The sequence below is a fragment of the Nannobrachium achirus genome (genome assembly GCF_963921795.1).
Source record: "Nannobrachium achirus genome assembly, chromosome: 24".
Classification (NCBI taxonomy): Eukaryota; Metazoa; Chordata; class Actinopteri; order Myctophiformes; family Myctophidae; genus Nannobrachium; species Nannobrachium achirus.
The window spans coordinates 31,149,630-31,176,398 of NC_137831.1; the positions used below are offsets into that span (position 1 = coordinate 31,149,630).

The following is a 26,769-nucleotide window of genomic DNA, read 5'->3' on the forward strand; positions in this document are numbered from 1 at the left end:
AAATACTGTATATTGCGTCGCAAACACTGAGAACAGCGTGTGGGGGCGATCGAGTGCAATGCCATTTAGAAGCACGTACACATGGCTATTTACTTTGATGCATGTAATCACAGGGAGACAGGCAGGCGACTGGTCCATTTTTTGATTTGTATATAGGCTAATCACAGTTAACGGGTCGGTCCACAGATCTAATTAACTCAGAACATAGATATAGACACTTGCTTGCCTTGTTACAGAAAGATTGAAGCAATACATAGTTTGTGAAGGTCAAAAACGAAAAACTTCGCTTGAGAACCATGTTTTTCTAATTCAGCACCCTTGAATTATGTCAAATTAACTGGTGGCCACTTTTTTGCCTGACTGCGCCAGACATCTCACACCACACTACGTGGGGGGAGAGAGTCTGAAATTCCGGGCAGACAATCTATTTCGGCGGGGGGGGGCTAAAGCCTATTGACGTCACACACACACACACACACTGCACACACACACACACACACGCGACGGCGACGTGGCGTGACATTGCAAAAATACGTTATTTCTCATAACATATTATATGTCTGCATGTTTACGTTAGTGCAAAATGGTATTAAAACGTGAAGAAACGGCACTATTTCATAGTTTATTAAAATAATACGAGTCAAGTCTGACTCCGCCATGACAGTTTTCACGGACCAATCAGAGTCCACTAGACTCTCACGTGGGCAGAGGACACCAATCAGAGTCCACGAGCGAGTCTCACGTGAGCTGAAGAGCTCTGTTTGGAGGGGGCTGGGACCGGAGCGCAGGAGGGAGAAATCACCACGTGCCCCAAGCATACAACCCTGATTGGCCCATTCAAAGCGCCCGCTCTAAAGGCGCCTTCGAAATAGATTAAAATACGTGCAGCTTCAGTCCACACTACAAACCACCCACCAGCAGGGGGGGGTGATGTGCGGACTGAAGTGTCAGGCTAGCCACTTTTACCCCAAAATGTCTATAATAATCTCTTTATAGAAGGCCTTTTTTTCTGACGGCGGCGCGTTGCCAATACGAACGGCCGTTATTTTAACTTGTTTGATGACTGTAAGCTCAAAAACATCTCCCGTAATGCTGCTTTCAAATCTCCACCACTCGTAAACATCAATGGATGTTCAATTCACTTCCTGGCTGTTCTCTGTGGACCTGTAGATTATGCATTTCTATGCTCTGAAGGACGGAAAGAGAGGAGGGCCATTTCACATCCATTCATTGCATAAGGCTTCCACCTGCCGTCAGTTTGGCTACAGTACATGTATATGTGTTCATTGAAAACGATTATTTTTGGAAATCATCCATAGATAATTTTCTATAACATCGCAAAGGTAAGCTATTTTTGCTATCAGTATCTCTAGTTGTTGTTGTTGTTATTGTTTTGTCGTCTATGCTTCAGAGAGGAGCGTGAGTTGTGGACGGGGCCAAGTACAAGCTGAGGCTGTTTGCAGCACTGAATTCTAAACTAGGCTTATTATAACCTTAAACCCTGTTTAGCTCTACCTGCCTCACTGGACCCATGGCATTTTACATACAAAAAAAAGGGAAATTTCCATGTCAGCACCATCTGGTGGGCAACTCATTTGGTGAAGTGTGGAGATGATGGTTTGTCATCAGAATATGTGACTGATTGAAGCTCTTATGTGGTGTGGACACGCTGCATGGTGCATCTTCAGAGGCCCTAACTCACTCACTGAAACCCTTGTCACACTGTAGACAGGAAGGTCTTTTCTCCACTGTGGACACTCTGGTGTTTTTTCAGGTTACCTTTCTGACTGAAACCCTTGTCACACTGGCGAAGGTTTTTTTTTCTCCACTGTGGACACGCTGGTGTGTCTTCAGGCTATCTAACACCCTGAAACCCTTGTCACACTGTTTACAGACAAAGGGTTTTTCACCACTGTGGATACGCTGGTGAGTCTTCAGGCTTCCTAGCTGACTGAAACCCTTGTCACACCGTTTACAGAAAAAGGGTTTTTCACCACTGTGGATACGCTGGTGGCCCTTCAGGCTTCCTAGCTGACTGAAACCCTTGTCACACTGTTTACACACAAAGGGTTTTTCTCCTGTGTGGACAAGCTGATGTGACTTCAGGTGATCTAACCTATTGAAACCCTTGTCACACTGTTTACACACAAAGGGTTTTTCTCCACTGTGGATGCGCTGGTGTATCTTCAGCTTATATAACTTAATGAAACCATGGTCACACTGTTTACAGACGAAGGGTTTTTCTCCACTGTGGACATGCTGGTGTGTCTTCAGGTTACTTAAATCACTGAAACTCTTGTCACACTGTTTACAGACAAAGGGCTTCTCTCCAGTGTGGGTACGCTGGTGTATCTTTAGAGTTGATAACAAACTGAAACCTTTGTCACACTGTTTACAGACAAAGGGCTTTTCCCCACTGTGGACACGCTGGTGATTCTTCAGGGTACCTAACTCACTGAAACTCTTGTCACACTGTTTACACACAAAGGGTTTTTCTCCAGTGTGGATACGCTGGTGTATCTTCAGGTGACACAAATGACTGAAACTCTTGTCACACTGTTTACACACAAAGGGTTTTTCACCAGTATGGACATGCTGGTGTGACTTCAGGTTACTTAGCGTACTGAAACTCTTGTCACACTGTTTACACACAAAGGGTTTTTCTCCACTGTGGATACGCTGGTGTGTCTTCAGGTGAAACGAATGACTGAAATCCTTGTCACACTGTTTACACACAAAGGGTTTTTCACCAGTATGGACACGCTGGTGTGTCTTCAGGTTACTTAGCTGACTGAAACTCTTGCCACACTGTTTACACACAAAGGGTTTTTCTCCACTGTGGATACGCTGGTGTGTCTTCAGAGCTGATAAGCTAATGAAACCCTTGTCACACTGTTTACAGACAAAGCGTTTTTCTCCACTGTGGACACGCTGGAACGGTTTTTCTTTTGTGTGGGCATGCTGGACAAGCTGTGCCGATACCTCAATTAAACTCTTACCATATAAGAGGTTTTCCTTCATGTGTAGGTCATCAAATGTTTCTTTACTTATCATGGCTGCATTGAAGTCCTCGCAAGATCTCGGATTGTCGGTGTCTCTTTGTTGCTGGCTGGTTACACAGCTGGTGATTGTCTGACAGGAAGATGAGGGCAGCTGTCCATTTGTCATCATTTGGTTGTCGCGGCTCCTCGTCATGTCTTCATGGAGGGTGAACCGAGACGTGAAGGCGTATGGACATTCAAAACAGGACACCTGTGTCTTGGAAGATTGGTTCGTGGCCACCACCCACTGCTACTTTTGGAAGGGGTTTCCTTGCCTCTTGCAGGCTGGAAAGACTAATAAATTCTCTGTCAATCTCTTTCTCCTCCTCTATGTCTCTATATATCGCTGTCTCTCTGAGTCTCACAACACACTATGCACTTAAAAGACCTTCTTCACTCTCTCGTCGAACCCAGAGTAAATGTGAGGTTTAAAAAAAATGCGTCACATCTTATCCAGGTCGACCAGAGCTCTGGTCTGACGTCACACAACACAAACCACTGACATCATTCCTATTAAAAACCGATTTGCACATCTGAGAGTTGCAATGAATCCATCTGTGATTCTATTTGAATCATTTAAGTTGATGACCAAACCCGGAACTAAAGGCAGCTGACAGTCCGTGTGCGTGGCTAAACATGGGCGGGTGACATTTTACTGTGAAAATCAGACAACTGTTTCTGCCTAAACAACGTCACAGGAGCACACACAGTGAGCAGCAGGACAGAACCACCACGGCATGCATACAGCACTGTTTCCGCCTAAACGTCAAGTCACACTCAGAGGAGCAGTGTACACATTGTATATATAATACAATATAATAAAAGATGCAGCGCCACCCCCCTGAAAGGAATGCCCGGATGATTTGTTTATTTTTGGAACACGGTTCGCCCTTAAAGCTTCGCGCCATAAGGTCAAGAAGCTTTGGGGTGAGGTCGCGCACATGGGCGTGTGCACATGGGCGTGTGCACATGGGCGTGTGCACACATCAGCAGACTGCTGGGCAAGAAAGCGCTGGCCCTTTGGCATGGGATCAACTTTGACCAAAAACGATCACAGACCTGGTTGGTTGTTTAAGTTAGACAAAATGTGTCCATATTTTCCCCAATATGGAGATGACTGACATCTGACGTCATAGATGTCTGACGTCATAGACCACATAAGACCACATAAAAATATATGTCCATAAATGGGCATCTGACATCATAGATCCCTATTGTTGATAGGTATCTCAATATATTGACATAAAAGGGATTGCATTAGTGTGGTAGCCATAACAGGGCATCATCTGGGAATGCCCATATATGGACATAATGTGTCAGTCCCTGAGCTCAGCAGAGCACCGTTTGAAGGCATTCATTCACACATCTAGATTTCTGCATTAGATTTAAGTCCTGTTTGGCCCGGTGATGCTTTTGTGTCGCAATGCACCGTGTCGCAATGGAACTCCGACGGCTCATACAAAACTTGTAATCGAATGTACTTACTTGTCATGTGAGCAGCTCAACCAATCAGGCACTGGTGTCACAGTAATGACTGGAAAATTGCGCAGAGGAAAAACGCTAAAATGAAGTTAATGGACTGTTGTGGGCACCAGGGCACCACGGCCACTGTGGCCGCATGGGCATGTAATTTTTCGAGGGGCACACAGCCAAAGAGAGGGGCAATGGCGGCCATGGCCGCCGTGGCCGCCGTGAAATTCCTGCCCCGGTCTTGGCCATATAAGGAGCATGAGGTGTGACAGACAGACGGACAAGAGCAGCACGTTTTCATACTAAATATAGTGACCTACGGTCGCAATGACATGATCTAAGATCTCCCTACAGGGATTACAACACAAAAAATAACAACGGGGGGATAGCGCCCTCTAGCGGCAGTGATGTCAGAACATTGGTGGTCTATGTGCTGGCCCAATAACTGCGCTTCTTTTGGGCTTGTTTTCATATGAAAAGCTCCACCGGCTGTCCGTCCCTCAGTCTGTCCGTCACGTCACGTCACGTCACGTCACATCACATCACACTTTTGCCCCTACTTTTATCTCTGGCACCGTTAGCCCTATCCATGCCAAACTTTGCACACACACTCCTTGGATGGCAAATCACAACCTCCGCCCCTGATTTCTCACATGGCCCTCTTCTAGCTACACCATCAGGCCGATTTTTGCAAAACACATTTTTGGACACTGCTCCCGACAAATTTTGGCCTAAAATCACGCAAAGCGGTACACAGTATCTCTGAAGTCATGTCATCAACATGAATATGTACCATTTCCCATATTCCCTCCTGATTGCCTTCTGAAGTTTGTGTATGCAACGTGACGGTCGCTTATCTCCCGATTAGGGAGTCTTACTCGTCATAGATCTTTAGAGCTTAGAGCTTTTTCTCTCGCCAAAATCTGGCAACGCTGATCATGTCACCTGTTGTGGAGGTGGTCGATGAAGGTGATGCTGGTACATGTGGACACAGGAACAGGTGAGCAGAGGGACAGCGTGCACTCCAGAGATGATGCTGCGGCTTCCGGAGGTGACTTCTGGTACTGCAGTGTGGCAATAATGACACACTAAGAGTCATTTTAAAAGGTTTTCAAAGGTCTTTTAAAAATAATATATTCAGTATATCGTCGCTGTCGGCCAGAAACCGCTTATCTCTATAGTGGAACTTTCTCTCGTAAATTATGTCCTACTTGATCATACTACTTTGCCACACAAAAAATATAAAAAGTAGCAGATCCACAAGCTCGTTTTGAGCATGTATATCAGCTAATTTTGAATTTGAATCCTGAAAAGTAACAATTTTGGACATATGAGGTTTCCACCCAACAGAGACGATATTAGAAGAGAAGGCCAACAGTCATACTTCAAGTGATAAGACATGCCTGACTTGAAACTAGTAATGTATTACATAAACCTGGTATAGTTCATCCCATGTGGCCTAATACATCAGTGAGAATATAACAGCATCCAAGGTTTGGAAAATAAAAAAGGCTCTGGGATGCATTGCTTGAATCATAATGTCGTAGAGTAGTGACAACTATAATATCTTTATAAGCTCAGGTTTATTACCACTCCAACACGTGTCCCTACTAACCAAAATTCAATGTCTAAAGCATTGGTTCTCGAAGTGGGGTCCGTGAACCCCAAGGGGTCCTTGAAGGAGTTCCAGGGGTAGGACACAAATTGGCCCTTATGGGTATGTAAATCTGAGAGTGTACAAATGGAACCAAATGGACCCTAACTCATTTGGTTCCATTTGTACACTCTCAGAGTTAAATTAACATTTACAATATAAATTGGGCCTAGAGATAGAAATGCCATTAAATGGGGGTCTGTCGCCTAATGCATATCAAACTGGGTCGGGTCCTTGAAATTAGAACGGTGGAGAAGATCTGCTATAGTGACAAAATGGGGGTCCTTGACATGAAAAGGTTTGAGAACCACTGGTCTACAGCACAGGACCTGTACCTGGAGGTGAGCCGGGGTGGGCCCAGGGATGGTGTTGCCCCGGGGAAAGCTGACAGAGACGGGCTTTAACCTCCGTCCATTCTCCACCTCCACTTCCTCCACCTCCGCCGACACCATGGTCCCACTGACCGTAAGAGGGAGGGGGGGTGGGGGAGAGAAAGAGAGAGAGAGAGAGAGAGAGAGCACTTTACAGGCATATTTCCACATTTCAATCCTTTTACTTCTACTCCACTACATCTCAAAAGGCAAATATTGTACTTTTACTCCACAGCAATTCGGGAGCGAGTGGGTGCCGGATCCAAGTGGTTACATCTGTACCCACGCAGAGTTACATTTAGACCGCGGTGTGACGTTACCGACAGACAACCGATGACAACCAGTGAACCAGACTAACTTGTAGCAACAGTTACGCGATGGAGAAAAAGGTTGCGTCGGGGAAAGACATTCGGTGGTTTCAGCAACATATTTTGGCTAAATGCTTCAGTTAACAGGACACATGTGTACAGAACCACCTCCATAGCTTATATTGTCATCGTAGCATTTTACTGCCTTCTAATATGGGGTCGTGGTATAAAAAGGTTTGAAAACCCCTGGTCTAATCTAATATGCCTCCTTTCAATTGTCATGTAAAATGTCATAATCGTGACAGCCCTACTGGTGTGTGTGTGTGTGTGTGTGTGTGTGTGTGTGTGTGTGTGTGTGTGTGTGTGTGCGCGTGTGCGTGCGCGCGCGTGCGTGCGTGTGTACCTGGGATATCCCGAGGCCAACAGGGTGAGGGAGGCCGTGGTGTTTGTGTCCAGAGGCGTTGGGGTGAGGAGGACTGGGGAGGGGACGATGGTGAGGGTGGGGAGGTGGAGGAAGATGGTGACCTCCAGCTCCCTGTAGGCAGGACTGTCACAATTATTACATAATAATCATAATCGCCTAATCAGAATTTTTTGACATAATCACAATTATTTTGTCATAATCCTGTTCCTATCATTTCAAACATTTTTAAAAATAGTGGAAATAGAAGCCTTGTGAGCTTGTAGATCAGCTATTTCCACCATCAATGTTCTTGTTTAAAGGAGAAGACCACCAATTTTGAGCTATATCATTAATATACCTTAGAGGAGTTATGTGGGGGGAAAAAAAGTTCCCCCTCTTCTGTGTTGCCTAGAACTGGAGGATTGATTTTGGGGTTTGTATTGTAGCATAGAAGTACAACGGTGTGATGTCATCAAGTTGTAATTTGCAATACCAACCCCAAAATAAATCCTCCAGTTCTAGGCAACACAGAAGAGGGGGAACCTTTTTTTAATTTCCACACAACTCCTCTAAGGTATATTAATGACATATATTGAAAATGGGTGGTCTTCTCCTTTAAGTATAAAGTTGTCATATATGTCAGTAATTTCTTTAGATATTTAGGTTATGTGTCATATTTGCCATGCGCAACTTCAAAGCCTACAAGACAAACAGAAAAACACAATTGTATTACTTATTAAATGACAATTAATCGTCATGTAAAATGTCATAATCGTGACAACCCTACCTGTAGGGGGGACATGTCTTCTCACTCGTGTCTCTCTGGCCTCCCTCCTCCTCCCCCAGGTAGAGAGCAAGGGCCAGATGGGTCACTCTGTCGAACACTGGGAATACCACTCTGAATTAGCTTTGCAATTTTAAAGCACGGATTCATTCGCAGCGCTTCGTGACATGCCCATGAGTTCGTTCATTCATTCCCTTAAGAGGACCTTTCCAGGTCGAAACGTTGGGTTTCCATTTAAATAAATGCCTGCATCCTGGCTATGATGCAAGTTTACTTTCATGTTCATGGATTATAGCAAAATTGACCAAGTCCTAAGTGTGGTTTCCTCACACAATATGTAAAATTATAAGAAATTCCATAAATACTACATTATAACTAGACTAGATTAGAAAGGTTCCATTCCACTTTACAGAGTAACATTTAGCCAATAAAGAAGCAGCAAAAACTGCTTTTAGCCAATGAGGAAGCTGCATAAAGGTGACGTCACAATAATGCTGGTTCCTCATTGGCTAAATGCTACGCCGTAAACTCAGAGAACAATAGTGTCGCCCTTCAGGCAACCACACTAATAATTAAGTTATATAGCTGATCTACAAGCGAAAAAATATATAATATAATATATAATTTATATATATGGAGAGAGGAGAATTGGTTTCTGCCCGACAGCAACAATATATTTTCTTACATGAAATGTTTATTTGAAATATACAACATACAGTATAGTATGTGCGATGATACTGTAGAACCAGTAAGACTCCCTAATCGGGAGATAAGCGACCGTAGGTGGCTTATCTCCACAAATAGGGCAAAAATGTGTTTTTCCAAAATCTTCCTGATCCATGTTGATGACATGAGTGTAGACATGCTGTGTAGTAGGGCTGTCTTCGACACAGGATTTATGGAGTCGATTCGAGTCGCGGGGGTTAATCCGACGCGTCGACGAATCGTTTTATAGTCTACTTTGTGTAAAAAAAAAAAAAAAAGTGTTGCTTTAAACCACGTCAACATAATAGAATAATACATTAAGAGATTAATTGAATACACAGTGTTTTCGGTGATATCGGTGCGCGAGCACAAATGTTATCTGCATAGCAGTGTACAACCATAGAGTTATAACACACCGTTAAAACAAATAAAACATCTCCGCTGTTTCAACTCTGCCCCGTCTCTCTGCAGCGTGCAGTAGAGATGAGACATTCGCGAACGATTCCGCTCTCTTGTATGGCTCTTTTAAATGAACGATGGGATCCAGTCCGCAGTCGCGGGACACAGAGCACTGACAGAGTAATGAGTCAGTGTCGAGAACGGATTCATTTCAGAAAAGGATCATAAACAGGTGGAGGCACAGCTCCCGCTTGAGCCAGGAGTGTGTGGACATGTCATGGACGCAAACACAGCGAAACACAATCATTCATCATGGATTACAACACTGGAACAATTCAGAAGCACTTTAATTAGAAAATGTAACTTGTAGCCTACACTTGTGTATGTTAATTTGACTTTAGAAGATTGTTTACTACTTCGTGGACGCGCGTTTGTGCTGTGGCAGGTTATTTAATATGGGATTTTGACAGCGTGCTTCCTCCTCTTAACGGAACACTGTCCCGGCTCTGAATGTTTTAACGAAGCGGCGGTCTGAACCGTTCTGGCCGTTCCGTCTCACTTTCAACCCGACGCTGGTGCGAGACAATAAATAACTGTTCGCCGCTACTTCTCATTGGAAGTACATGACACCACACCAGTCCAGCAGTGCACCGCAGTAGCCTACTGGCAGTAGTAGGCTAACTGGTGATATAAAAAAATATATATTTTCGCTTCGACTCAAACAATTGGCGTCGATTCCCGGGGCTTAAAACGACGCGTCGATTCGTCGATTTTTAGAAGACACCCCTACTGTGTAGTGATATTCGTGATTTTAGGGCAAAAACTGTAGGAGCAGTGTCCAAAAATGTGTTTTAAAAATCGGCCTGAAGGTGGCGCTAGAATAGGGCCATGTGAGAAATGAGGGGTGGGGTCTCCGCGTTGCCTTGGCGGACGAATAGGTACCGGCCCCGGCTCTCCCGGACGCTCCTAGCCCGAGTTATGGCATTTTATGTGCGCTGCAGTGGCAGGGGGTCCTCCACTGGGGGCGCCACCACTTTTGCATCCGTTCTGGAGCACCAGGAGTCGGTGGTCCCCGGGAATTCCCCGTGAGCAGCCCCGTTGGGGTGGTCATTTGGTCATTTTTGCACATTTGGTCATTTTTTACATCTGGGGTCCCCCAGGGACCTGGGGGTCCCTGGGGCTCCGGGGGTCCTTGGAGGTTGTAGTTTGGCAGGCAAGGAGTGTGTGTGTAAAATCTGGCATGGATCGGGTCAACGGGTGCGGAGATATAAGCAGGGAAAAAGTGTGACGGACTCACTGACAGACAGACAGCCCGTGGAGGTTTTGGTAGTAAATGCGACCTACGGTCGCAATCAACACTGGTGTCTCAGACATGACACACACAGAGAAGGAAAGTAGTGTTATTATAGTAGTGTTAGTGTTTGTCATACCCGTGTTGACAGCACTGGGCCGCAGGCTGACGGACAGGCAGGCAGACTGTCCAGCCTCCAACCTCCCTGACGCTGGACACACCGTGATCATCTGCTCCTCTCTGCCGCCGCCCAACCACCAGCACACACTCTGACCACGTGCACTCTGACCACGTGCACTCTGGCCACGTGCACTCTGCCAACACACACTGTCTACACACGCCGCCTTCAGCTCCACTGTCTGGAGGGGGGGGGGGGGGGGGAGAGAGAGAGAGAGAGAGAGAGAGAGAGAAGAGACTGAGAAGCTGAAAAAGTATTATTTGCAGTAGTGGTTTTTGATTGATTGGTTGAAGACTTTATTAGAAGTGCATGGGAAAAGGTAGAGTTTCATGACAGTACAGTTCACTACAAGGTCAACTAAAAGGATACACCCAAAAAAGCCTATGGCTTGTTTCAATTGATTAAAAAGTCCTTAAATTGTCAATTTAGAAATGTGCAAATACCCTCTATAGTATAGAGGGTATCTGCACAAAAGACCAGCATGGAAGATGGAGGAAAGGACCCCAATACCTGAGTGAACGTAGACTGTGATGCCAGAGGTTCCACGTGGAACTTGAGGCTAGAGGGGGATATTTCCAAAGGCGCGCACAGCACTGGACAAGAAAAAATAGCATTCGTCATAGACCAACAATAATAATTAATTAAAGGTATAGCAAATAAAACTGTAAAGAATTGAAAATAAATATATCTATGTGTCAGCCCTTGTCCCTTTTATGCCCATATATGGAGATCCCTGATGTCATCAGGCATCTCCATATTTGGAGAAAAGTTTAATGTTTAATTAAAGTCAATGGCAGAACTTAATTCACAAAGGAATGTATATAAACTAAACTATAACATTTATCTCTTAGCAAAATAGCTTGCATGCGTGTCCCGATGAAGCCGGGGCGATCTGACATATGGCCCAAGTGAGTGCCACATTCCTGGAGTGCGGAAGTGATCGGGAAGGCGTCAGATGACGTGAAGTGGACCCCCGTCAAGTCAAACACTTGGTCAGATTTGTCCCAAGAAGTCACTATAGGCCGTTTTGGACACACAGGGACGTTCCATTTTGTACTTTTTTTCGCAAAGCAAAGCCCTGCTTCATCATACAAGGCCGTCGCACAAAAGTAGTGAAAACAGCAGATCTTGTGCCTGTAGATCGGCTGTTTTCACTAGTTTAAATCATTTTTAAAATGATAAATACAAAACAAACGGTTTTGGACATACAGTACAAGGTTTCCACCTGACAACAACGAAATATAACTCATGTAATTGGCCCACTGGCTTGTCACTTGTCATGATCTGAAATGGCAAATCTTTGAGTAGCAGCAGCATTATATAGAGATCTCTCTATATAGCACGCAATGAGGGCCTCTACAACTCTTTTTCCCGGGCGGAATCAGGGGCCCAGCATGTCCCTGCACACACACACACACACACACACCAAAAATGAGCTGACCTGTGGCTTGCACGCGACATGGCTCCATGGGAATGTGCAGGGGCCGGGGTCGTGGTGTGACGATGTGCTTGCCCCTGCGACAGGCAGACGGACAGGTGGAGGCAGGGGAGCAGGGAGACAGGGGGGTAGCGGAGGCGGGTAGTGGAGAGGGAGAAGGGGAGGGACAGCTCACACTGTTGACCGTCACCGGCAGGATGAAGTCATAACCTGCCACCTGCAGGGACAGACAAACAAACCCATTCAATATTATATTTATTAACTCTTTCAGTGCCACCTTTTCACCACTAGAGGGCGCCCAATGGCCATAGAATCCACCATAGACAAGCGCTGTATATGCACAAGCCGTGCGCAGCCATGACGCGCCTGAACACTTTCCTTTGTGCATGAACAGGGACAGGATGAAGTTAGCTTGAAGTTAGCTATTGGCTACCAAGCATTTTAGAAGCCCTATTTTTGGCGATTTAGCCATGATTAAACCTTGCACACCTCATGGATATGCATGGAACAGAGAAAATGAGCTCTAAAGATCCTGGATTGCATTGGAGTGGATGGTAAATATCGGCGCTGTGTAAACAGATGATGGCCGGCGGCCCGGCTCGAAAAAAAAAGAAAAAAAATGTATAACATTTTCTTTTTTTTTTTTTAAGCCGAACTAGTTCGGGATTGGCACCCTGATAAGGACAAATAAAGCCGAACTAGTTCGGGATTGGCACAATAAGAGTTAAATATAGTAAATAATGTAATTAAATATATATATATATATATATATATATATATATATATATAATATATATTAAGGATATTTAAATATGTTTTGAGACACAGAATCAAGTGTCAAAATATCAACCTCTTTCTACAGTAACCAGATCACTCGCCCCGAAACAAGCTCGTCCTTGTTTTTTTCGTTTTTTTCACCGATCTCATGCCGACCGCTCGCTTTGTTTTTTACTGAGGATAAGGTCAGAAATAACTTTATGGTTAGGCATAATTTTACTGAGGTTCAGATTAGAAATAGGGTTAGGTTTTGGCACTGTTTTACTTAGGTTATGGTTAGGTTTAACTGTTGAGGCATAGTTTACAGAGGTTACGTTTAGGAATACCAGGCAGAGAGCGCTGTATCGTTCCAGCGGATAGACGCCCGAGGCGACTGTGTTTTGGGGCGAGCGTTCTCATATTCCTTTCTACAGTTTACAATTTTAAAGCAAATAGTGGTCTGTCTGACTGTCTGTCTGTCTGTCTGTCTCACCTCTGTGGGATAGAAGTACAGGGAACAGTTGACTGTCTGGTGGCTCAGGAGGTCAACGACAATCACACCTGACTCCTGCTCTGCTGCTGAATGTGCACACACACACACACACACACACACACACACACACACACACACACACACACACACACACACACACACACACACACACACACACACACACACACACACACACACACACACACACTTAATCATAAATAAATGCTTTACTGAAAGTAGCGTGAACAGTACAGGTTAGACTTAAAGGGATATTACACTTTCAAACAAACTTTTAGGTCTAATCAGGCTTGTATGAACACCCTGAACAGTTTTTAATTTGCTTCATTCAGTATTTAGATATTTGATGTAAATGTTACCAGCTCCAACACGCCCAGGCCCTCTCCACATACACACCCATTGTAACTTCAAACTCCATTTTAACCATGATAGATTCATTAAAAACACACATTATTTTTTCTGGTGACTCATAATACCCTCCTAATACGTGAGCAGACCGTGTTTTTTCAATAACTTTTTTCATTTATTTTCAATAAAATATTATTGTATTTAATGTTTTCCATTTTCCCAAAGAATTATTAAAAATAAAAGAAAAAGGTTATTGAAAAAACACGGTCTGCTCACGTATTAGGAGGGTATTATGAGTCACCAGAAAAAATAATGGGTGTTTTTAATGAATCTATCATGGTTAAAATGGAGTTTGAAGTTACAATGGGTGTGTATGTGGAGAGGGCCTGGGCGTGTTGGAGCTGGTAACATTTATATCAAATATCTAAATACTGAATGAAGCAAATTAAAAACTGTTCAGGGTGTTCATACAAGCCTGATTAGACCTAAAAGTTTGTTTGAAAGTGTAATATCCCTTTAACTCTCCCACTCGCAACCTGGCTTCATAGTGACGTCATCGTTTCACTTTAGAGTGTACAGTCACTAGAGCAAGCATATAGGCTACGCATAGGCTACGCATTATACATTATTTGACCCGCCCAAACTCGCTCCACCAATAAAGTGAAAATGTCTTGACCGCCTCGTGGTACAGGTTGGTCCGCGCATCACTACTGCGCGCGCGCGTTTATGTGTGTGTGTGTGTGTGCGTGCGTGCGTGCGTGCGTGCGTGCGTATGCGAGCTTTGGCATTTACCCAGAGAGGGCTGTGGGATGTGGACAGTGAAGTCTGTGTATTCTGACAGGTCAAAGGTGACCCTCGCAGCAGCCTCCGATCGGTTGACCATGGAGAATGGAAGCACGCGGCGAGAACCAGCATGGACCCCATGGAACTGGAAATGAGACTGGAGAGAGAGAAAGAGAGAGAGAGAGAGAGAGAGAGAGAGAGAGAAAGAGAGAGAGAGGGGGAGAGGGAGAGCTGTTGTGGCAGGAGAATGATATCTAATGGAATACAAACAAAAAACATTTTATTTCGGTTCCTGTCTGGCCAGAGAACCTCATCTACATCAGGTCCAAGTAGCGTTAGAAGAAGTGCCTCGGGTGACGCATAAAGCACTGACAGGCCTCAAGTGGGTCGATAATTAGGTACATGATGAAATGTAGTGTGTGCAAATTGTGCAGAATTTTAGCTTATGAATGACTTCTAAATCAGCATAGTTGTCACACTTTCAAGATGTTTCTAAAAAATCCCACCCAGTGGGAGTGAGCGGTGCCTTGAGCTGCTCAACGGCGCCACTTGAAGGTAGCTAGGTCACCCAGCAGTATTGCACCTGTTGAGGCCGTACTGATACGTATGGACAGACATATGGACAGTCAGACATACACCTTTTTTTTGATGCAATCAAATGGCTTCTGCAAACATGCCATACTTTTGGAAAATTACTCTTTTTTTTCAACCTGTGATTAGCCATTCAATAGTTAACAGTCAATTAAGTTACAGGAAATTAAGTGATGGTTGGTTGGCGACCAAGCTGCTGTGAGGGATATGGTGTTTACACACCAGTGCATAAACAAGGGAAGAAAGTGCATCATTGGTGCCCATTAACACTGCCATTGAGCATTCATTTATTTTCCATAATGTTGTAGCATACACACTCACACTCATACATGCACACACACACACGCACGCACGCAAGCACGCATGCACGCAAACTCACCATGCTAATATCGACTCTCGGAGGCTCCACTGATCCGCTCAGTCTCAGTTCAATGGACTTCATGCTCCTCAGAGCTATCTGTCACACACACACACACACACACACACACACACACACACACACACACACACACACACACACACACACACACACACACACACACACACACACACACACACACACACACACACGATTACATGTAAGCATGTGAATGTAACTCTCTCTTCATGCAATGTACACACACACACATACCGGTACACACACAAGCACGAGCTCTCACCTCCACTCTGGTGTCAAACTTGATGACGGCATCAGGGTTGAAATGGACATTGAGCACCGCCTGCCCCCCCACCGGCACCATCCCCTCTGATGGGGACACGCACATGCCTGGTAGAGGACACACATCCAACACCTAACACACACAAACACGCACACGCACACACGCACACACACAGGGATGTGCAGAGAATGTTAGAGAGGCAGGGGCTGAAATTTCAAAAAGGGCCTTTTGGTGAAAATATCAAAAATAGCACACCTCCAAGCTCACAACGCATCGCGCTTGAGCTTGGAGGTCGGCTATTTTCGATTCTTGATTTCTACACAGAGAGGGCAATTCTCTCAAGATAAGATGCTGCATTCAAGTTCAGGAGAGTTTGGACAAGGCAATTCTCTTGAATGCTGCCACAATATTTGGATCCGAGTTGTAGTGGAGTAGAAGTAAAAGTATTGGAAATTGGAAATACTCCAGTAAAGTACAAATACCTCATGGTGTTCGGTACTTAGTAAATGTACTTGGTTACTTTACACCACTGTGTGTGTGTGTGTGTGTGTGCGTGCGTGCGTGCGTGTGCTCGCAGGTGCAAACCTGGTAGTAGGCGTGGTTGAGGCCAGTGTTGTGCAGGACGGTGGATCTCACAGAGGGGACGTTGAGAGCCACCGAGCCAAACGTCACATGTCTCTCCGACAGCTGGACTTTGCTGAACCCGACCTGACACAGAGAGAGAGAGAGCGAGAGAGAGAGAGAGAGATACAGACACAGAGACGGAGACATAAGAATAGAGTACTGTCCATTGTCCATTCCAAAAAGCTCACAGCGCGTCACTTCGTCCAGCGCTGCCAGCTTGTACATCTGCAAGTTTTTCTCTTGAAAGTTAAACAACAGATTTAGAAGGCATTTGTAGAATCTTAATGGGTTAAGGCAAAAAGAAAAAAATAAGGTTTCGTTCAGTTTCAGTGAATGAATGAACGAGCAGCAGACCTTGGTCACGCAGTGCAGGCGCTGGGTGCTGCCTTCATGGACGCACAGGTCAAAGTCTCCTTCTAGAGGGGAGGAGAAGGAGGGCTGCCACACCACCTCACAGTCCAACTCCCTGTACGCCTCCACTGTGCCTGAGGAGAAAACAAACGCACGCACGCACACACACACACGCGCACACGCACGCACGCACGCACACACACGCACGCACGCACGCACGCACGCACGCACGCAGAACAGTTCATCAATTCAACGCGTTACACTTTGTTGACCTTTAAGTCCCCCTTGAGTCTATTTACTTTAGTTCTCACAAACTCTCTACAAAACATCTCGTTGTAAGCTTTTGGACTGGCTATTTTTTTAGATATCTTAATCTGGGCTTTTTCTGCCTTACTTGATGACAGATGTAACCAACATGAAATGGGGAGAGAGATGGTGGGGGGCACGCAGCAAAGGTTGTCGGATTAGCTTCCTAGGTGCTCAGACGGCTACGCCAGCCTTCCGGGCCGGACTGGCTATTTTCAATGAATGTTTGCCTCAGAACAGGGAAACTAGAGGTCCTGCCTGTGGTTGACGCTTTGGTGAAAATGCGATGTATAAATATTTTTCTAAAATGTTTCTTCTTTTGATGCCCAAGCATAAATGAATGCAAGCTTACTATTTAACAGTTTCTTTCACCGTTTTTCCAGTGAGAGAGAGACAGACTAGCATGCACTCCCGCCAAAAAAACCCCACATAATCTCCAGCTAAAGCCCGCTCACCTGCAGCAGGTCGTATGGAGAACAGGATGCCTCGGTCGGTGACCACGGGCTTCCAGGTGAAGTTGGCGGGGTGATTGCGACGGTTCCTCAGGGTGACGGTGCTCCTGTATTCCGAGCGGGCCAGCAGGGCGGAGCCGGGGCCCAGCACCAGGTGGCTGGTTGACAGCTCCAGAGCCACAGGGACCACCTGGGCCCGGACCACCACCTGGCCGGGGTGCCGCTGGTTCACCGTGTACGAGACAGTCCTGAGGCACACAAACAAGACAGAAAAACAGATACGCTACTGGGCAGAGAGAACGAGGCAACCAGGTGCTCACCGGACACGTAATGGTAGGGCTGTCACGATTATGACATTTAACGTGACGATTAATTGTCACTCAAATAATTGCGATTAACGATTTAATTGTGTTTTTCTGTTTGGCTTGTAGGCTTTGAAGTCGAACATGGCAGATGTGACACATAACCTAAATATACAAAGAAATTACGTGACATATTTGACAGCTTTATACTTAAAAAAGAACATTGAAAATAGCCGATCTACAAGCTCACAACGCGTTGCATTGTGAGCTTGTAGATCTGCTATTCCCACTATTTTCGAAAATGTTTGAAAATATATATTTTTTTAAAATTGGCTGATACGATGAAGCAGGGCTTTACTTTACAAAACAATAAATAAACTTGGAGTTACAAGGTTTCTGCCCAACAGTGACAAAATGTTGCCTAATTTGTAACCATAACCAACCTGTGGAAGAGGCCCAGCTTGTCGCTCTGAAACATTAGGGGCAGCGATGCGCGCGACTGCGACGACAGCACGTGGGAGACGGGGGAGGTCCGCCGAAGCTCTGGACAGTTCACCACCAGCTGCACCCAAACACTCACAGACAGCTGGTTGACCAGCTCCAGCCTCTGGACACACAGCGACTGCACACACACCTCGCCAAGATCCACCATCAAGGGGCCTGGTTTGGGGGGGGGGGGGGATACAGTAATGCAAGGCTCTTAAGGCACTATTTCAAACGAAGTGTCCCAAGAATGCAGAATTAATTGTGATGTCTAAACCCTAACCCTGCGTCCAAACCTGGATGGTTCGAGCGGCGCGATTACATACAAAGTGAAGGCAAAGACAAGACGACGCGCGACCGGGCGCAACGCGAACCATCTGAAAGAGACGGCGCGAACGGTTGCTTCGGTATCTTCTCTAGTTGGGGATCCACATGCCCAAAAGCTCAAGGAATAAGTTTTAACCTGTGATGTTCTGCCGCACTTTTTATTTCTGTTTTATCTATTAGTTTGGTCATTAAGGTCCACAGAATGAGAGGCCTGCTCTGCCGGAAACATCGCGAAAAAAGGTTATGGCCATTTGTATATTCACTGTCCCATTGACTCCACTACACAGGAAAGGAAATATTATAAAAAAAGAAAGAAAATGCTTTAAGTAGCATGTGAGGGGTCAAACTGGAGAGTTTTCATGATTCTGAATCCATTGCAAGCGTTTGAAAAAAACAAAAACATTCCTTGGGCTAGAAAACTAACCAACAGAACTTTGTTTGGTCAGTTTTCTAGCCCAAGGAATGTTTTTTTGTGCAAAACAAATGCTTGCAATGGATTCAGAATCATGAAAACTCTCCAGTTTGACCCCTCACATGCTACTTAAAGCAAATGTTTTCTTTTTTATAATATATTGTAGTGGAGTCAATGGGACAGTGAATATACAAATGGCCATAACTTATTTTCGCGATGTTTCCGGCAGAGCAGGCCTCTCATTCTGTGGACCTTAATGACCAAACTAATAGACAAAACAGAAATAAAAAGTGCGGCAGAACATCACAGGTCCTCTCCCATTTTGAGAGACTGGATCCCCGGCTATCTCCCCACTTTGAAAAATCCAACTGAAGCGACCCTTCGCTTCACCCCCACTCCACCCATCGCGCCCTGACAGCCAATCAGCATTGATGTTGTCCGGAGACACGGAAATTAATGTTGGTTTTTGGACTAGAATAGAAAAATTAGCTTCAGGTTTGGATGCAGCTTAAGATCTGTGTAAAGAATTTCAACATCATTCAAGATTTAATTGGTATATCTCTACAATATACAGTATCTGTTCTGTACCCGCAAATGGTTGATTTCATGAAAGAACCTGTGGCTGCTATTTAAACAATGTTTCAGGAAAAAATCTGCATTTTCAAAATGATCAGTCCTAAAACATTTCAAACAGTTCCCAGTGAGTGATGGACGCAGCACTAGACCTCACCAATGACCACTTGGTAAAGCTCCCAAGGTGTGAGAGCCCTCTTGCAGTCTTGTACTTCCTGGCTGGTTGAAGGAACTACATTCACCTCCTCTGTCACCTAGAATCAGATGATTCACACTTACAAATATGTCTTGTATGTCTCACAAAAAACAAAATGTAATTATTCATTATTCATTATTCATCATTCATGAAGTATGAGACTTGATGACACAAAGCTAAACTCTACTTTCCAACAGAGTATTAAACCGACTATGGTGCCCGCCACACTAGGCGCGGTTGCCGTCGGGGCTGCCGCTAGGATCAGCGGTGGCCACGCCGCGGTGAGACACAAACACACTCGCTCAGCGAGTAAACGCCGCGCGGGATTTCACAAAGATGAACACAATCCATCTCTCACCGCCCGCGTACGCACGCACAAACGAGCACGCTCGCGGTGAATTTCACGGGACCGCGCCCGCTCGCCTCGCAGCTCCAAAACTTCGCTGCATGGCCGAAAAAGCCGCCCGCCTCTCATTGAAAATGAATTGCTAGGAGGCGGTGACCTCGTCTAGTGTGGAGGGCACCTATCACAGATCAACAGAATCTTAGTCTCACAAGCAGTCAGGAGTACAGAAGCTCTGAAAATGATCAGAGCTTCCGTTTCATCTTTACAGTCCTAATATAAATCTAAAATCATCTAAGCATATATAGCTTGCTGCTTATCGGAAATAGAAATTATAAAATAAAATGTAAAGATATATTTTTAATATATTTTCATGAATGGAAATGACAATCTCAGCATTCGGGATGCGTAGTTCCAGACTATATAGCATTCGGAGATTGTGGAATAGTTGTCTGGCTACGTGAGACTAATAGAATCGTAAACTGAGATTCGAATGCACAGAATATCGCACGTATAGGCATAAAAGGTGACTGAAGGGATAGTTGATCATTTGTTTTTTAATTGCTTTTCTAAATTTTGATCCCACGATGTTGTAACCAATTTTTCACCCAGTGCCAATATTGACTAATGTAATCCTGGGCGCTACACTCCCAGGAGCCAACCTGGGGAGACAACGGACTGACCTCATGCTTCCTTCTATGCATGACAGTGGGGAGTTTCCCCGGCTGGACACGTTATTCCAACCAGTTCCTCTCCCCTCCATCAGGTGCCGCGGCTGCCCGGGGGAGGCAGTATAGGTATATAGTTTTTTTGTGAGGGTATCTACCCTAGGGGACACGGGGAGAACATGCAAAGTTGCAAACTCCATACAGAAAGGCCCTTTTGCCAACCCCACCTACGGTTGGTGAGTATTGCAGTTGCTGTTGGCTACCACCATCTTGGAACTTACCTGGCTGTTGCTAACCTGTCCAGTGATTGATGCTTTAGCTAGAGGACCACTGCTGTTGGCCACCAGCGTACTGTGGCTGTCACAGAGTTCCTGTATCTCTGCTGCCGTGCTGAGGTCTATGTCACCGAGGTGGAGCTTAGGTGGGAGCATCCCCTGGGCCGGAACAATTCCAATGTCCATCTCGTCCTCAACTTGTCCCTGGTGTCTAGCAACCACACACCACATTCCGTGGTTACACACTGAAGTGAACACCAAGGTAGCATTTGAAATTACCTGCTCATCTTTTTCTTTTATAATTTCAAAAGGTTTCTAAACTCAACAGACAGGTTTTTATCATTCACTGCAGGTTTAGAAAGTCACCAAGACATGCCCAGAATGAATATGTGGTTATGCCTATCGGTGCATTTAATTGTACTTAGTTACTTTACACCACGTGATGTGACATGTACCTGGCTTTGGTCCTCTGCAGGCGTGTGTGTCTGAGCTGTGCAATGAAGTCCCGGTACGTCTGTCTGTGTTTCTGCCTCTGCCCCTCTTCCTCCTCGGTGAAGGTGTAGTCTGGGTCAACGTAGCGGTGACGACCAACACCTGTGAAAATGGTCCTGTAAGGGAAAACACACGTCAAGACAGGGACGTGCAGAGAATGTTAAGAGAGGCAGGGGCTGAAATTTCCAAAAGAGCCTTTTGGCGGAAGCACAGAAAATAGCAGACCTGATAAAATTGCAATTTTCGGTGTGTGAAACCACACTGAACTAAGCATAACCAAGTCAATACTGGAGATGTGGCGTAACAGCATGGATTTCTACACAGAGAGGGCAATTCTTTCAACATAAGATGCTGCATTCAAGTTCAGGAGACTTTGGACAAGGCAATTCTACTGAATGCTGCCTTCAGGTATGGCATGGAAAGAGGGCATTCTTTCCCCATAGAAAAAAAGAAATACATTATTTTCATCTATGGCAACATTGTTGCTTTAGACCACCATACATTTATGTCTTATTACAGTTTGCAAATAAGAGACAGTATGTCACAAGGAAAACTTTATAATTGTCATTTAACTACTACTTGAACCCCAGCATCCCAATTCCCAGTGTGTGTGTGTGTGTGTGTGTGTGTGTGTGTGTGTGTGTGTGTGTGTGTGTGTGTGTTTCATACGTTATAAGTTGATCATGCTTAGATGTGTATTTGAGATTATTTCCCCATGAATAAAGTACCTGTACCTACCTACCTACATACCTAGACAGTGTGTGCGTGTGTGTGTGTGCGAGCGAGCGAGCGTGCGTGCACATGCGTGCCTGGATGACATCTACCTGTACTGTTTATGTGGAGAGGAAGGGCGGAGGCTGGCAGCTCGGTCGTTAGGAAACGCCACAAACTCTTCCCCATCATCCGAGCTGTGTCTCTTTGCCCTGCTGTGTGTGTGAAGATGCGTCTTGGCTGCGCTGACGACCGCGGCGCGCACCGCCCCAGTGCAGCGAGCCAAGTCAGCAGAACGGACATGGAGCACTGTCCCAGTTGGGTTGGTCACAGCTGGCGTCAGGCCTGTTGAGTTAACAAACTATCATAAACCACAGCTGAATCCAAATTAACCAATTTAGACCAGAGACCGATTCTACAAATTCCCAGTAGCTCTCGAACTTTCTCGTGCCAAGCCCCGTAAAATGATGAGTATTTGGCAGAGGACCTCCCATCTGTTTGTGCCAGTGACCCCCAGAAATGAAGCATAACGTTAGTTTAGCTGTAATTAGCTGTCAGTCAGATCCTTTCCTATTCCTCATTCACAGATCTGCTGATCATTACATCACACTGACAGTGTGATCCATTCAGAGCTCTCGCTCAGTAAGGGAGGCTCCTTTAAATACGGCTTGCATTCACTACAGCTCTGCTTGTCTTTGATCCGAAGCCTCGGATCCGCTGCTGCTTAGCTGCCTCCTCCACCCCACCCTCCACCTTTTGATCAGAGTCTGGCATAGGCTCAAATACTTTTTATGTCTGCTGATTCAAGCTAATATGTCAATGTATTGCTATTGTACTACTATTGTATCCATATGGGGGGTTTTGAAGGGATGTACAATGATGTACAATTATTGGCCAGAATTCGGAATTTATTGGACCATTATGTTGCCTTTAGGTACCGTATTTTCAAATATAATCATATGTATGTCTATAATTTTGATTCACTTATGGAAAATAAAAATAAAAATAATTGATAACAAAAAAAAAAAAGATATTGAGCGGTTTGTAAATCTCATAGCTAAGGGTTTGCTCAAAATAATGGTCTGCAGTGCACAACCTTTTTTTGAGCAGCAGCACCTTGAGCTGCTGCTCAAGGTGTACGGTAGCTATCACATACTGTCAAGGACTTTTCATCTTGAATCACAATACTTTTTAGATTTTATATTTTATTTCCGTGTGTACACATAACTCTCCACCACAACGACGTTGACAGCGGTAAGTGTTGGAAAGCGTCTGTTGACGGAAATCTGCTGTTGGATGGGTGGTGGGTACACTGTCGCGTCGCAAGTTGTAGGGAAGCGTCAAAGGCCGATCGAGCAAGCTTGGTCCGCTTTTGACAGCCTGATAGCAGCGGGCTTGTTGTTGAAAAAAAAAAAAAAAAAAACATCAAGCCATAGGCTATTACGGCTACTACTAAGCACCATAGTAGCCATCTGTCGCTGTTGGCTCTCAGGTGAATTTACCTGAGAAATCTACCTTACCAGGGTTTAGCCTGGGCTCTGGGTGGGTGGTCTCAGGGCGACAGGCAGCAGAAAGGTGTAGCGTGATGGTGTGGAAGCTGCAAAGGCGGAGTTCAGTGATGTCAGGGGTTCTTTCATCTCTCTCATGGCGAAAAACCAGACCTAGGATGTCCAGCTTCTGCCGCACATGGAAGCTTCCCAGCTGACGGGGAGCGAATGACAGCACTACATCCTGGAACCAAGGAACAAGAAAAACAGACAACCCATTTAGGCCTGAACACATTATGACGCAATATTTTATGCTTTAAATATACAAAAATAGCAGATATACAAGCTCACAGCGCGGCACCGAGTGCCGCGCTGCGAGCTTGTAGATCTGCTATTTTTGAAAAATCGTGAAAATGAGAATTTTGACCCGATTCTATAAGTGTCTTTTGAATCCATCTAAGATTTTTGGAAAAACGATGTCAGCAATCTGGCCAGCCATCGTCAAAGAAAAGGTCCTTTTCACTCAACTGGAGCTCAGTTAGTCTGTTCTTGAGAGACTACTATGTCAGTGGTTCTCAACCTTTTCATTTGAAGGACCCCCAAAATGATATTTATTTGGCCACCGACCCCCATCTCAAAATATCTAGTTCCAGGGACCACCCAGGCGCAAAATTTGAGTTACAAACGTTCGCTTTGAAAATACATATATTCAAAGATTTGCACACATTTTCACAACTTTTTCAAAAATAGCAGATCTACAAGCTCGCAGCGCGGCACTCGGTGCCGCGCTGTGAGCTTGTATATCTGCTATTTTTCACAGGTTAAAGCAACCACAAATTTTAGGCCTAAATGGGTCAAGTGGCACACTCATACAAAGACAACCCCATTACAAGGACACCCGCACAGTGGATTAGTATTTAGTTGTTGTTGGGTGAAAACCATGTATATCCAAAACCGTTTGTTTTGCATTTATCATTTTAAAAATGATTTAAACTAGTGAAAACAGCCGATCTACAAGCACAGAGGTGTGCTGTTGATCTGCTGTTGTCACTACTTTTGTGCGACGGCCTTGTATGATGAAGCAGGGCTTTACTTTGCAAAAGAACGTACACATTTGAAACTTGGAGATACGAGGTTTCCACCCGACAACAATGATTTGCTTATATGAAGTAAGACCCATACTTGGCTTTTGTTTGCATGTACAAGGCCGGCCTCGACTAACCCCTGATAATTTATTTAATTGCCTGGCCTATAGTGCAAAGTGGCAGCACGTTCAGTCCATCTATACAGTGTGTATGTGCGTGCATGCGTACGTGACTGCGTGTCTCTGAGTGATCACTGGTTACACCCAATTATTATAATTATGTCCCAAACATAACTATTACAGTATTTTCTGGACTATAAGGCGCACCTGACTATAAGGCGCACTGTCAATGAATGGTCTATTTTCAAACTGTTTTCATATATAAGGCGCACCTGACTATAAGGCGCACATAATAGACGCTACCGTTGCGTTATGCATCCAACAGATGGAGCTGTGCTAAAGGGAATGTCAATGTCAATGAATGATCCATATATAAGGCGCACTGGACTATAAGGCGCACTGTAGTTTTTTGAGAAAATTAAAGGCTTTTAAGTGCGCCTTATAGTCCGGAAAATACGGTATGTACAATTGCTCCTAGATACAATTGTCTTTACTGCATATGCATTTTTAAATTTTAAAAGAAATGTAATATGCTATTTAATTAAACATTTTCATTTTACTATTAATGTATTTTTTTTCCTCGCTGTGGATTTCTTTGAAGGAAAAAAAAACATGTGATTATAAAAATAGAAGTAACAGATAATCCCCCAACAAGATAAAAATAACTAGGGGTGCAGGAAAAAAATCGATTTGAATTCGAATCGTGTTTCTAACATGGTAAGATTCAGAATCGATTCTTATTTTCCAAAAATCAATTTTTTATTGATAAAACCTTTACAATTATAAAAGCTACGTAAATGTACTCTGCTTTCATGCCAGACTGGAGTAGATCCTGATATATGAATTGAATAGAGAATAGCTAATCGCTACCTGGCACTGCCCCGGGGCGATGGTGCCAGCAGTGGGTTCGGCGGTGAAGTGGGCCGTCTTGCGGAGACGGAAGGCGGCAGGGAGCAGAGGGCTGGGGTTCCGCAGCACGCAGAGCAGGTCGGCGCGCTGGCCCTTCACACACGTGGGGAAAGTGAAGCGCTGGGTGGGATGGGGCACCACGGACACGGGTAACCCTGTTCCAGTCACAGCCAACTCAACACTCCTTCCACCTTAGGAGGGGATAGAGGAGACAGCTTTAAACCACTTAACCCATTTAGGCCTACAATTATTGAAATATTCAAAGACTTGCACACATTTTCACGATTTTTCAAAAATAGCAGATCTACAAGCTCGCAGCGCGGCACTCGGTGCCGCGCTGTGAGCTTGTATATCTGCTATTTTTCAATAGTTAAAGCATAAAATAATGGTTAAAGTGGTTCAAATCTAACGCGACTCGGGCGCGTTCCAGGTATTTGAGAGTTAAAGGACAACTTTGTTTTTTTACAACAAGGGTTCATATTTTAGATTGTAATTAGTGAAAAGAAAAAGTGAGAGTTAAAATGTTTTCGTTTGCTTCATTCTATTGTTTTATCGCGTTTACCGTGCTAAAATGTGGGGCATGCGTACGCATGAGGGCATAATAGTGGCTAAATATGTATTTTTAGACACAATAAGCCAGCAGTTTCTTCATTGCTATTTACAGTAACACTTCTAGCCCCCATAAGTCACATCCAACCATGACAGGTTGCGTTGTATCTTGGGAATGGGCTTATTCTGTGTAAAATGACACATTTAGCCACTTGTATGCATGCAGCCACTGAAATAAGAATCTCTAAAACAATAGAAAGAAGTAAATGAAATCATTTTAACACTCATCTTTTATATTATTTAATTACAATCTAAAATATGAACCCTTGTTGTAAAAAACTAAAGTTGTCCTTTAAACCAGTGGTTCTCAAAATGTTTCATGTCGAGGACCACCAAATCGCTTTGTACAGTATGT

At 44.7% G+C, this 26,769-nt stretch overlaps 1 protein-coding gene across 1 annotated transcript in view; it reads right to left on the minus strand.

Annotated features, from left to right (window-relative positions):
- The window catches only part of LOC308280214 (cilia and flagella-associated protein 47-like), a gene marked incomplete at both ends in the record, with an annotated part of 113,812 nt that extends 91,418 nt beyond the window's left edge, over positions 1 to 22,394 (minus strand). The window contains 19 exons of the mRNA XM_080720476.1: positions 5,457 to 5,575; positions 6,501 to 6,624; positions 7,248 to 7,379; positions 8,035 to 8,131; positions 10,566 to 10,785; positions 11,115 to 11,197; positions 12,046 to 12,259; positions 13,292 to 13,377; positions 14,450 to 14,597; positions 15,411 to 15,488; positions 15,691 to 15,822; positions 16,276 to 16,398; positions 16,669 to 16,799; positions 17,427 to 17,671; positions 18,169 to 18,385; positions 19,678 to 19,774; positions 21,009 to 21,213; positions 21,458 to 21,596; positions 22,319 to 22,394. Coding sequence (XP_080576602.1) covers positions 5,457 to 5,575; positions 6,501 to 6,624; positions 7,248 to 7,379; positions 8,035 to 8,131; positions 10,566 to 10,785; positions 11,115 to 11,197; positions 12,046 to 12,259; positions 13,292 to 13,377; positions 14,450 to 14,597; positions 15,411 to 15,488; positions 15,691 to 15,822; positions 16,276 to 16,398; positions 16,669 to 16,799; positions 17,427 to 17,671; positions 18,169 to 18,385; positions 19,678 to 19,774; positions 21,009 to 21,213; positions 21,458 to 21,596; positions 22,319 to 22,394 — 2,666 coding nt within the window. The remainder of the gene's footprint in view (positions 1 to 5,456; positions 5,576 to 6,500; positions 6,625 to 7,247; positions 7,380 to 8,034; positions 8,132 to 10,565; positions 10,786 to 11,114; positions 11,198 to 12,045; positions 12,260 to 13,291; positions 13,378 to 14,449; positions 14,598 to 15,410; positions 15,489 to 15,690; positions 15,823 to 16,275; positions 16,399 to 16,668; positions 16,800 to 17,426; positions 17,672 to 18,168; positions 18,386 to 19,677; positions 19,775 to 21,008; positions 21,214 to 21,457; positions 21,597 to 22,318) is intronic.
- Positions 22,395 to 26,769: the final 4,375 nt, after the last annotated feature.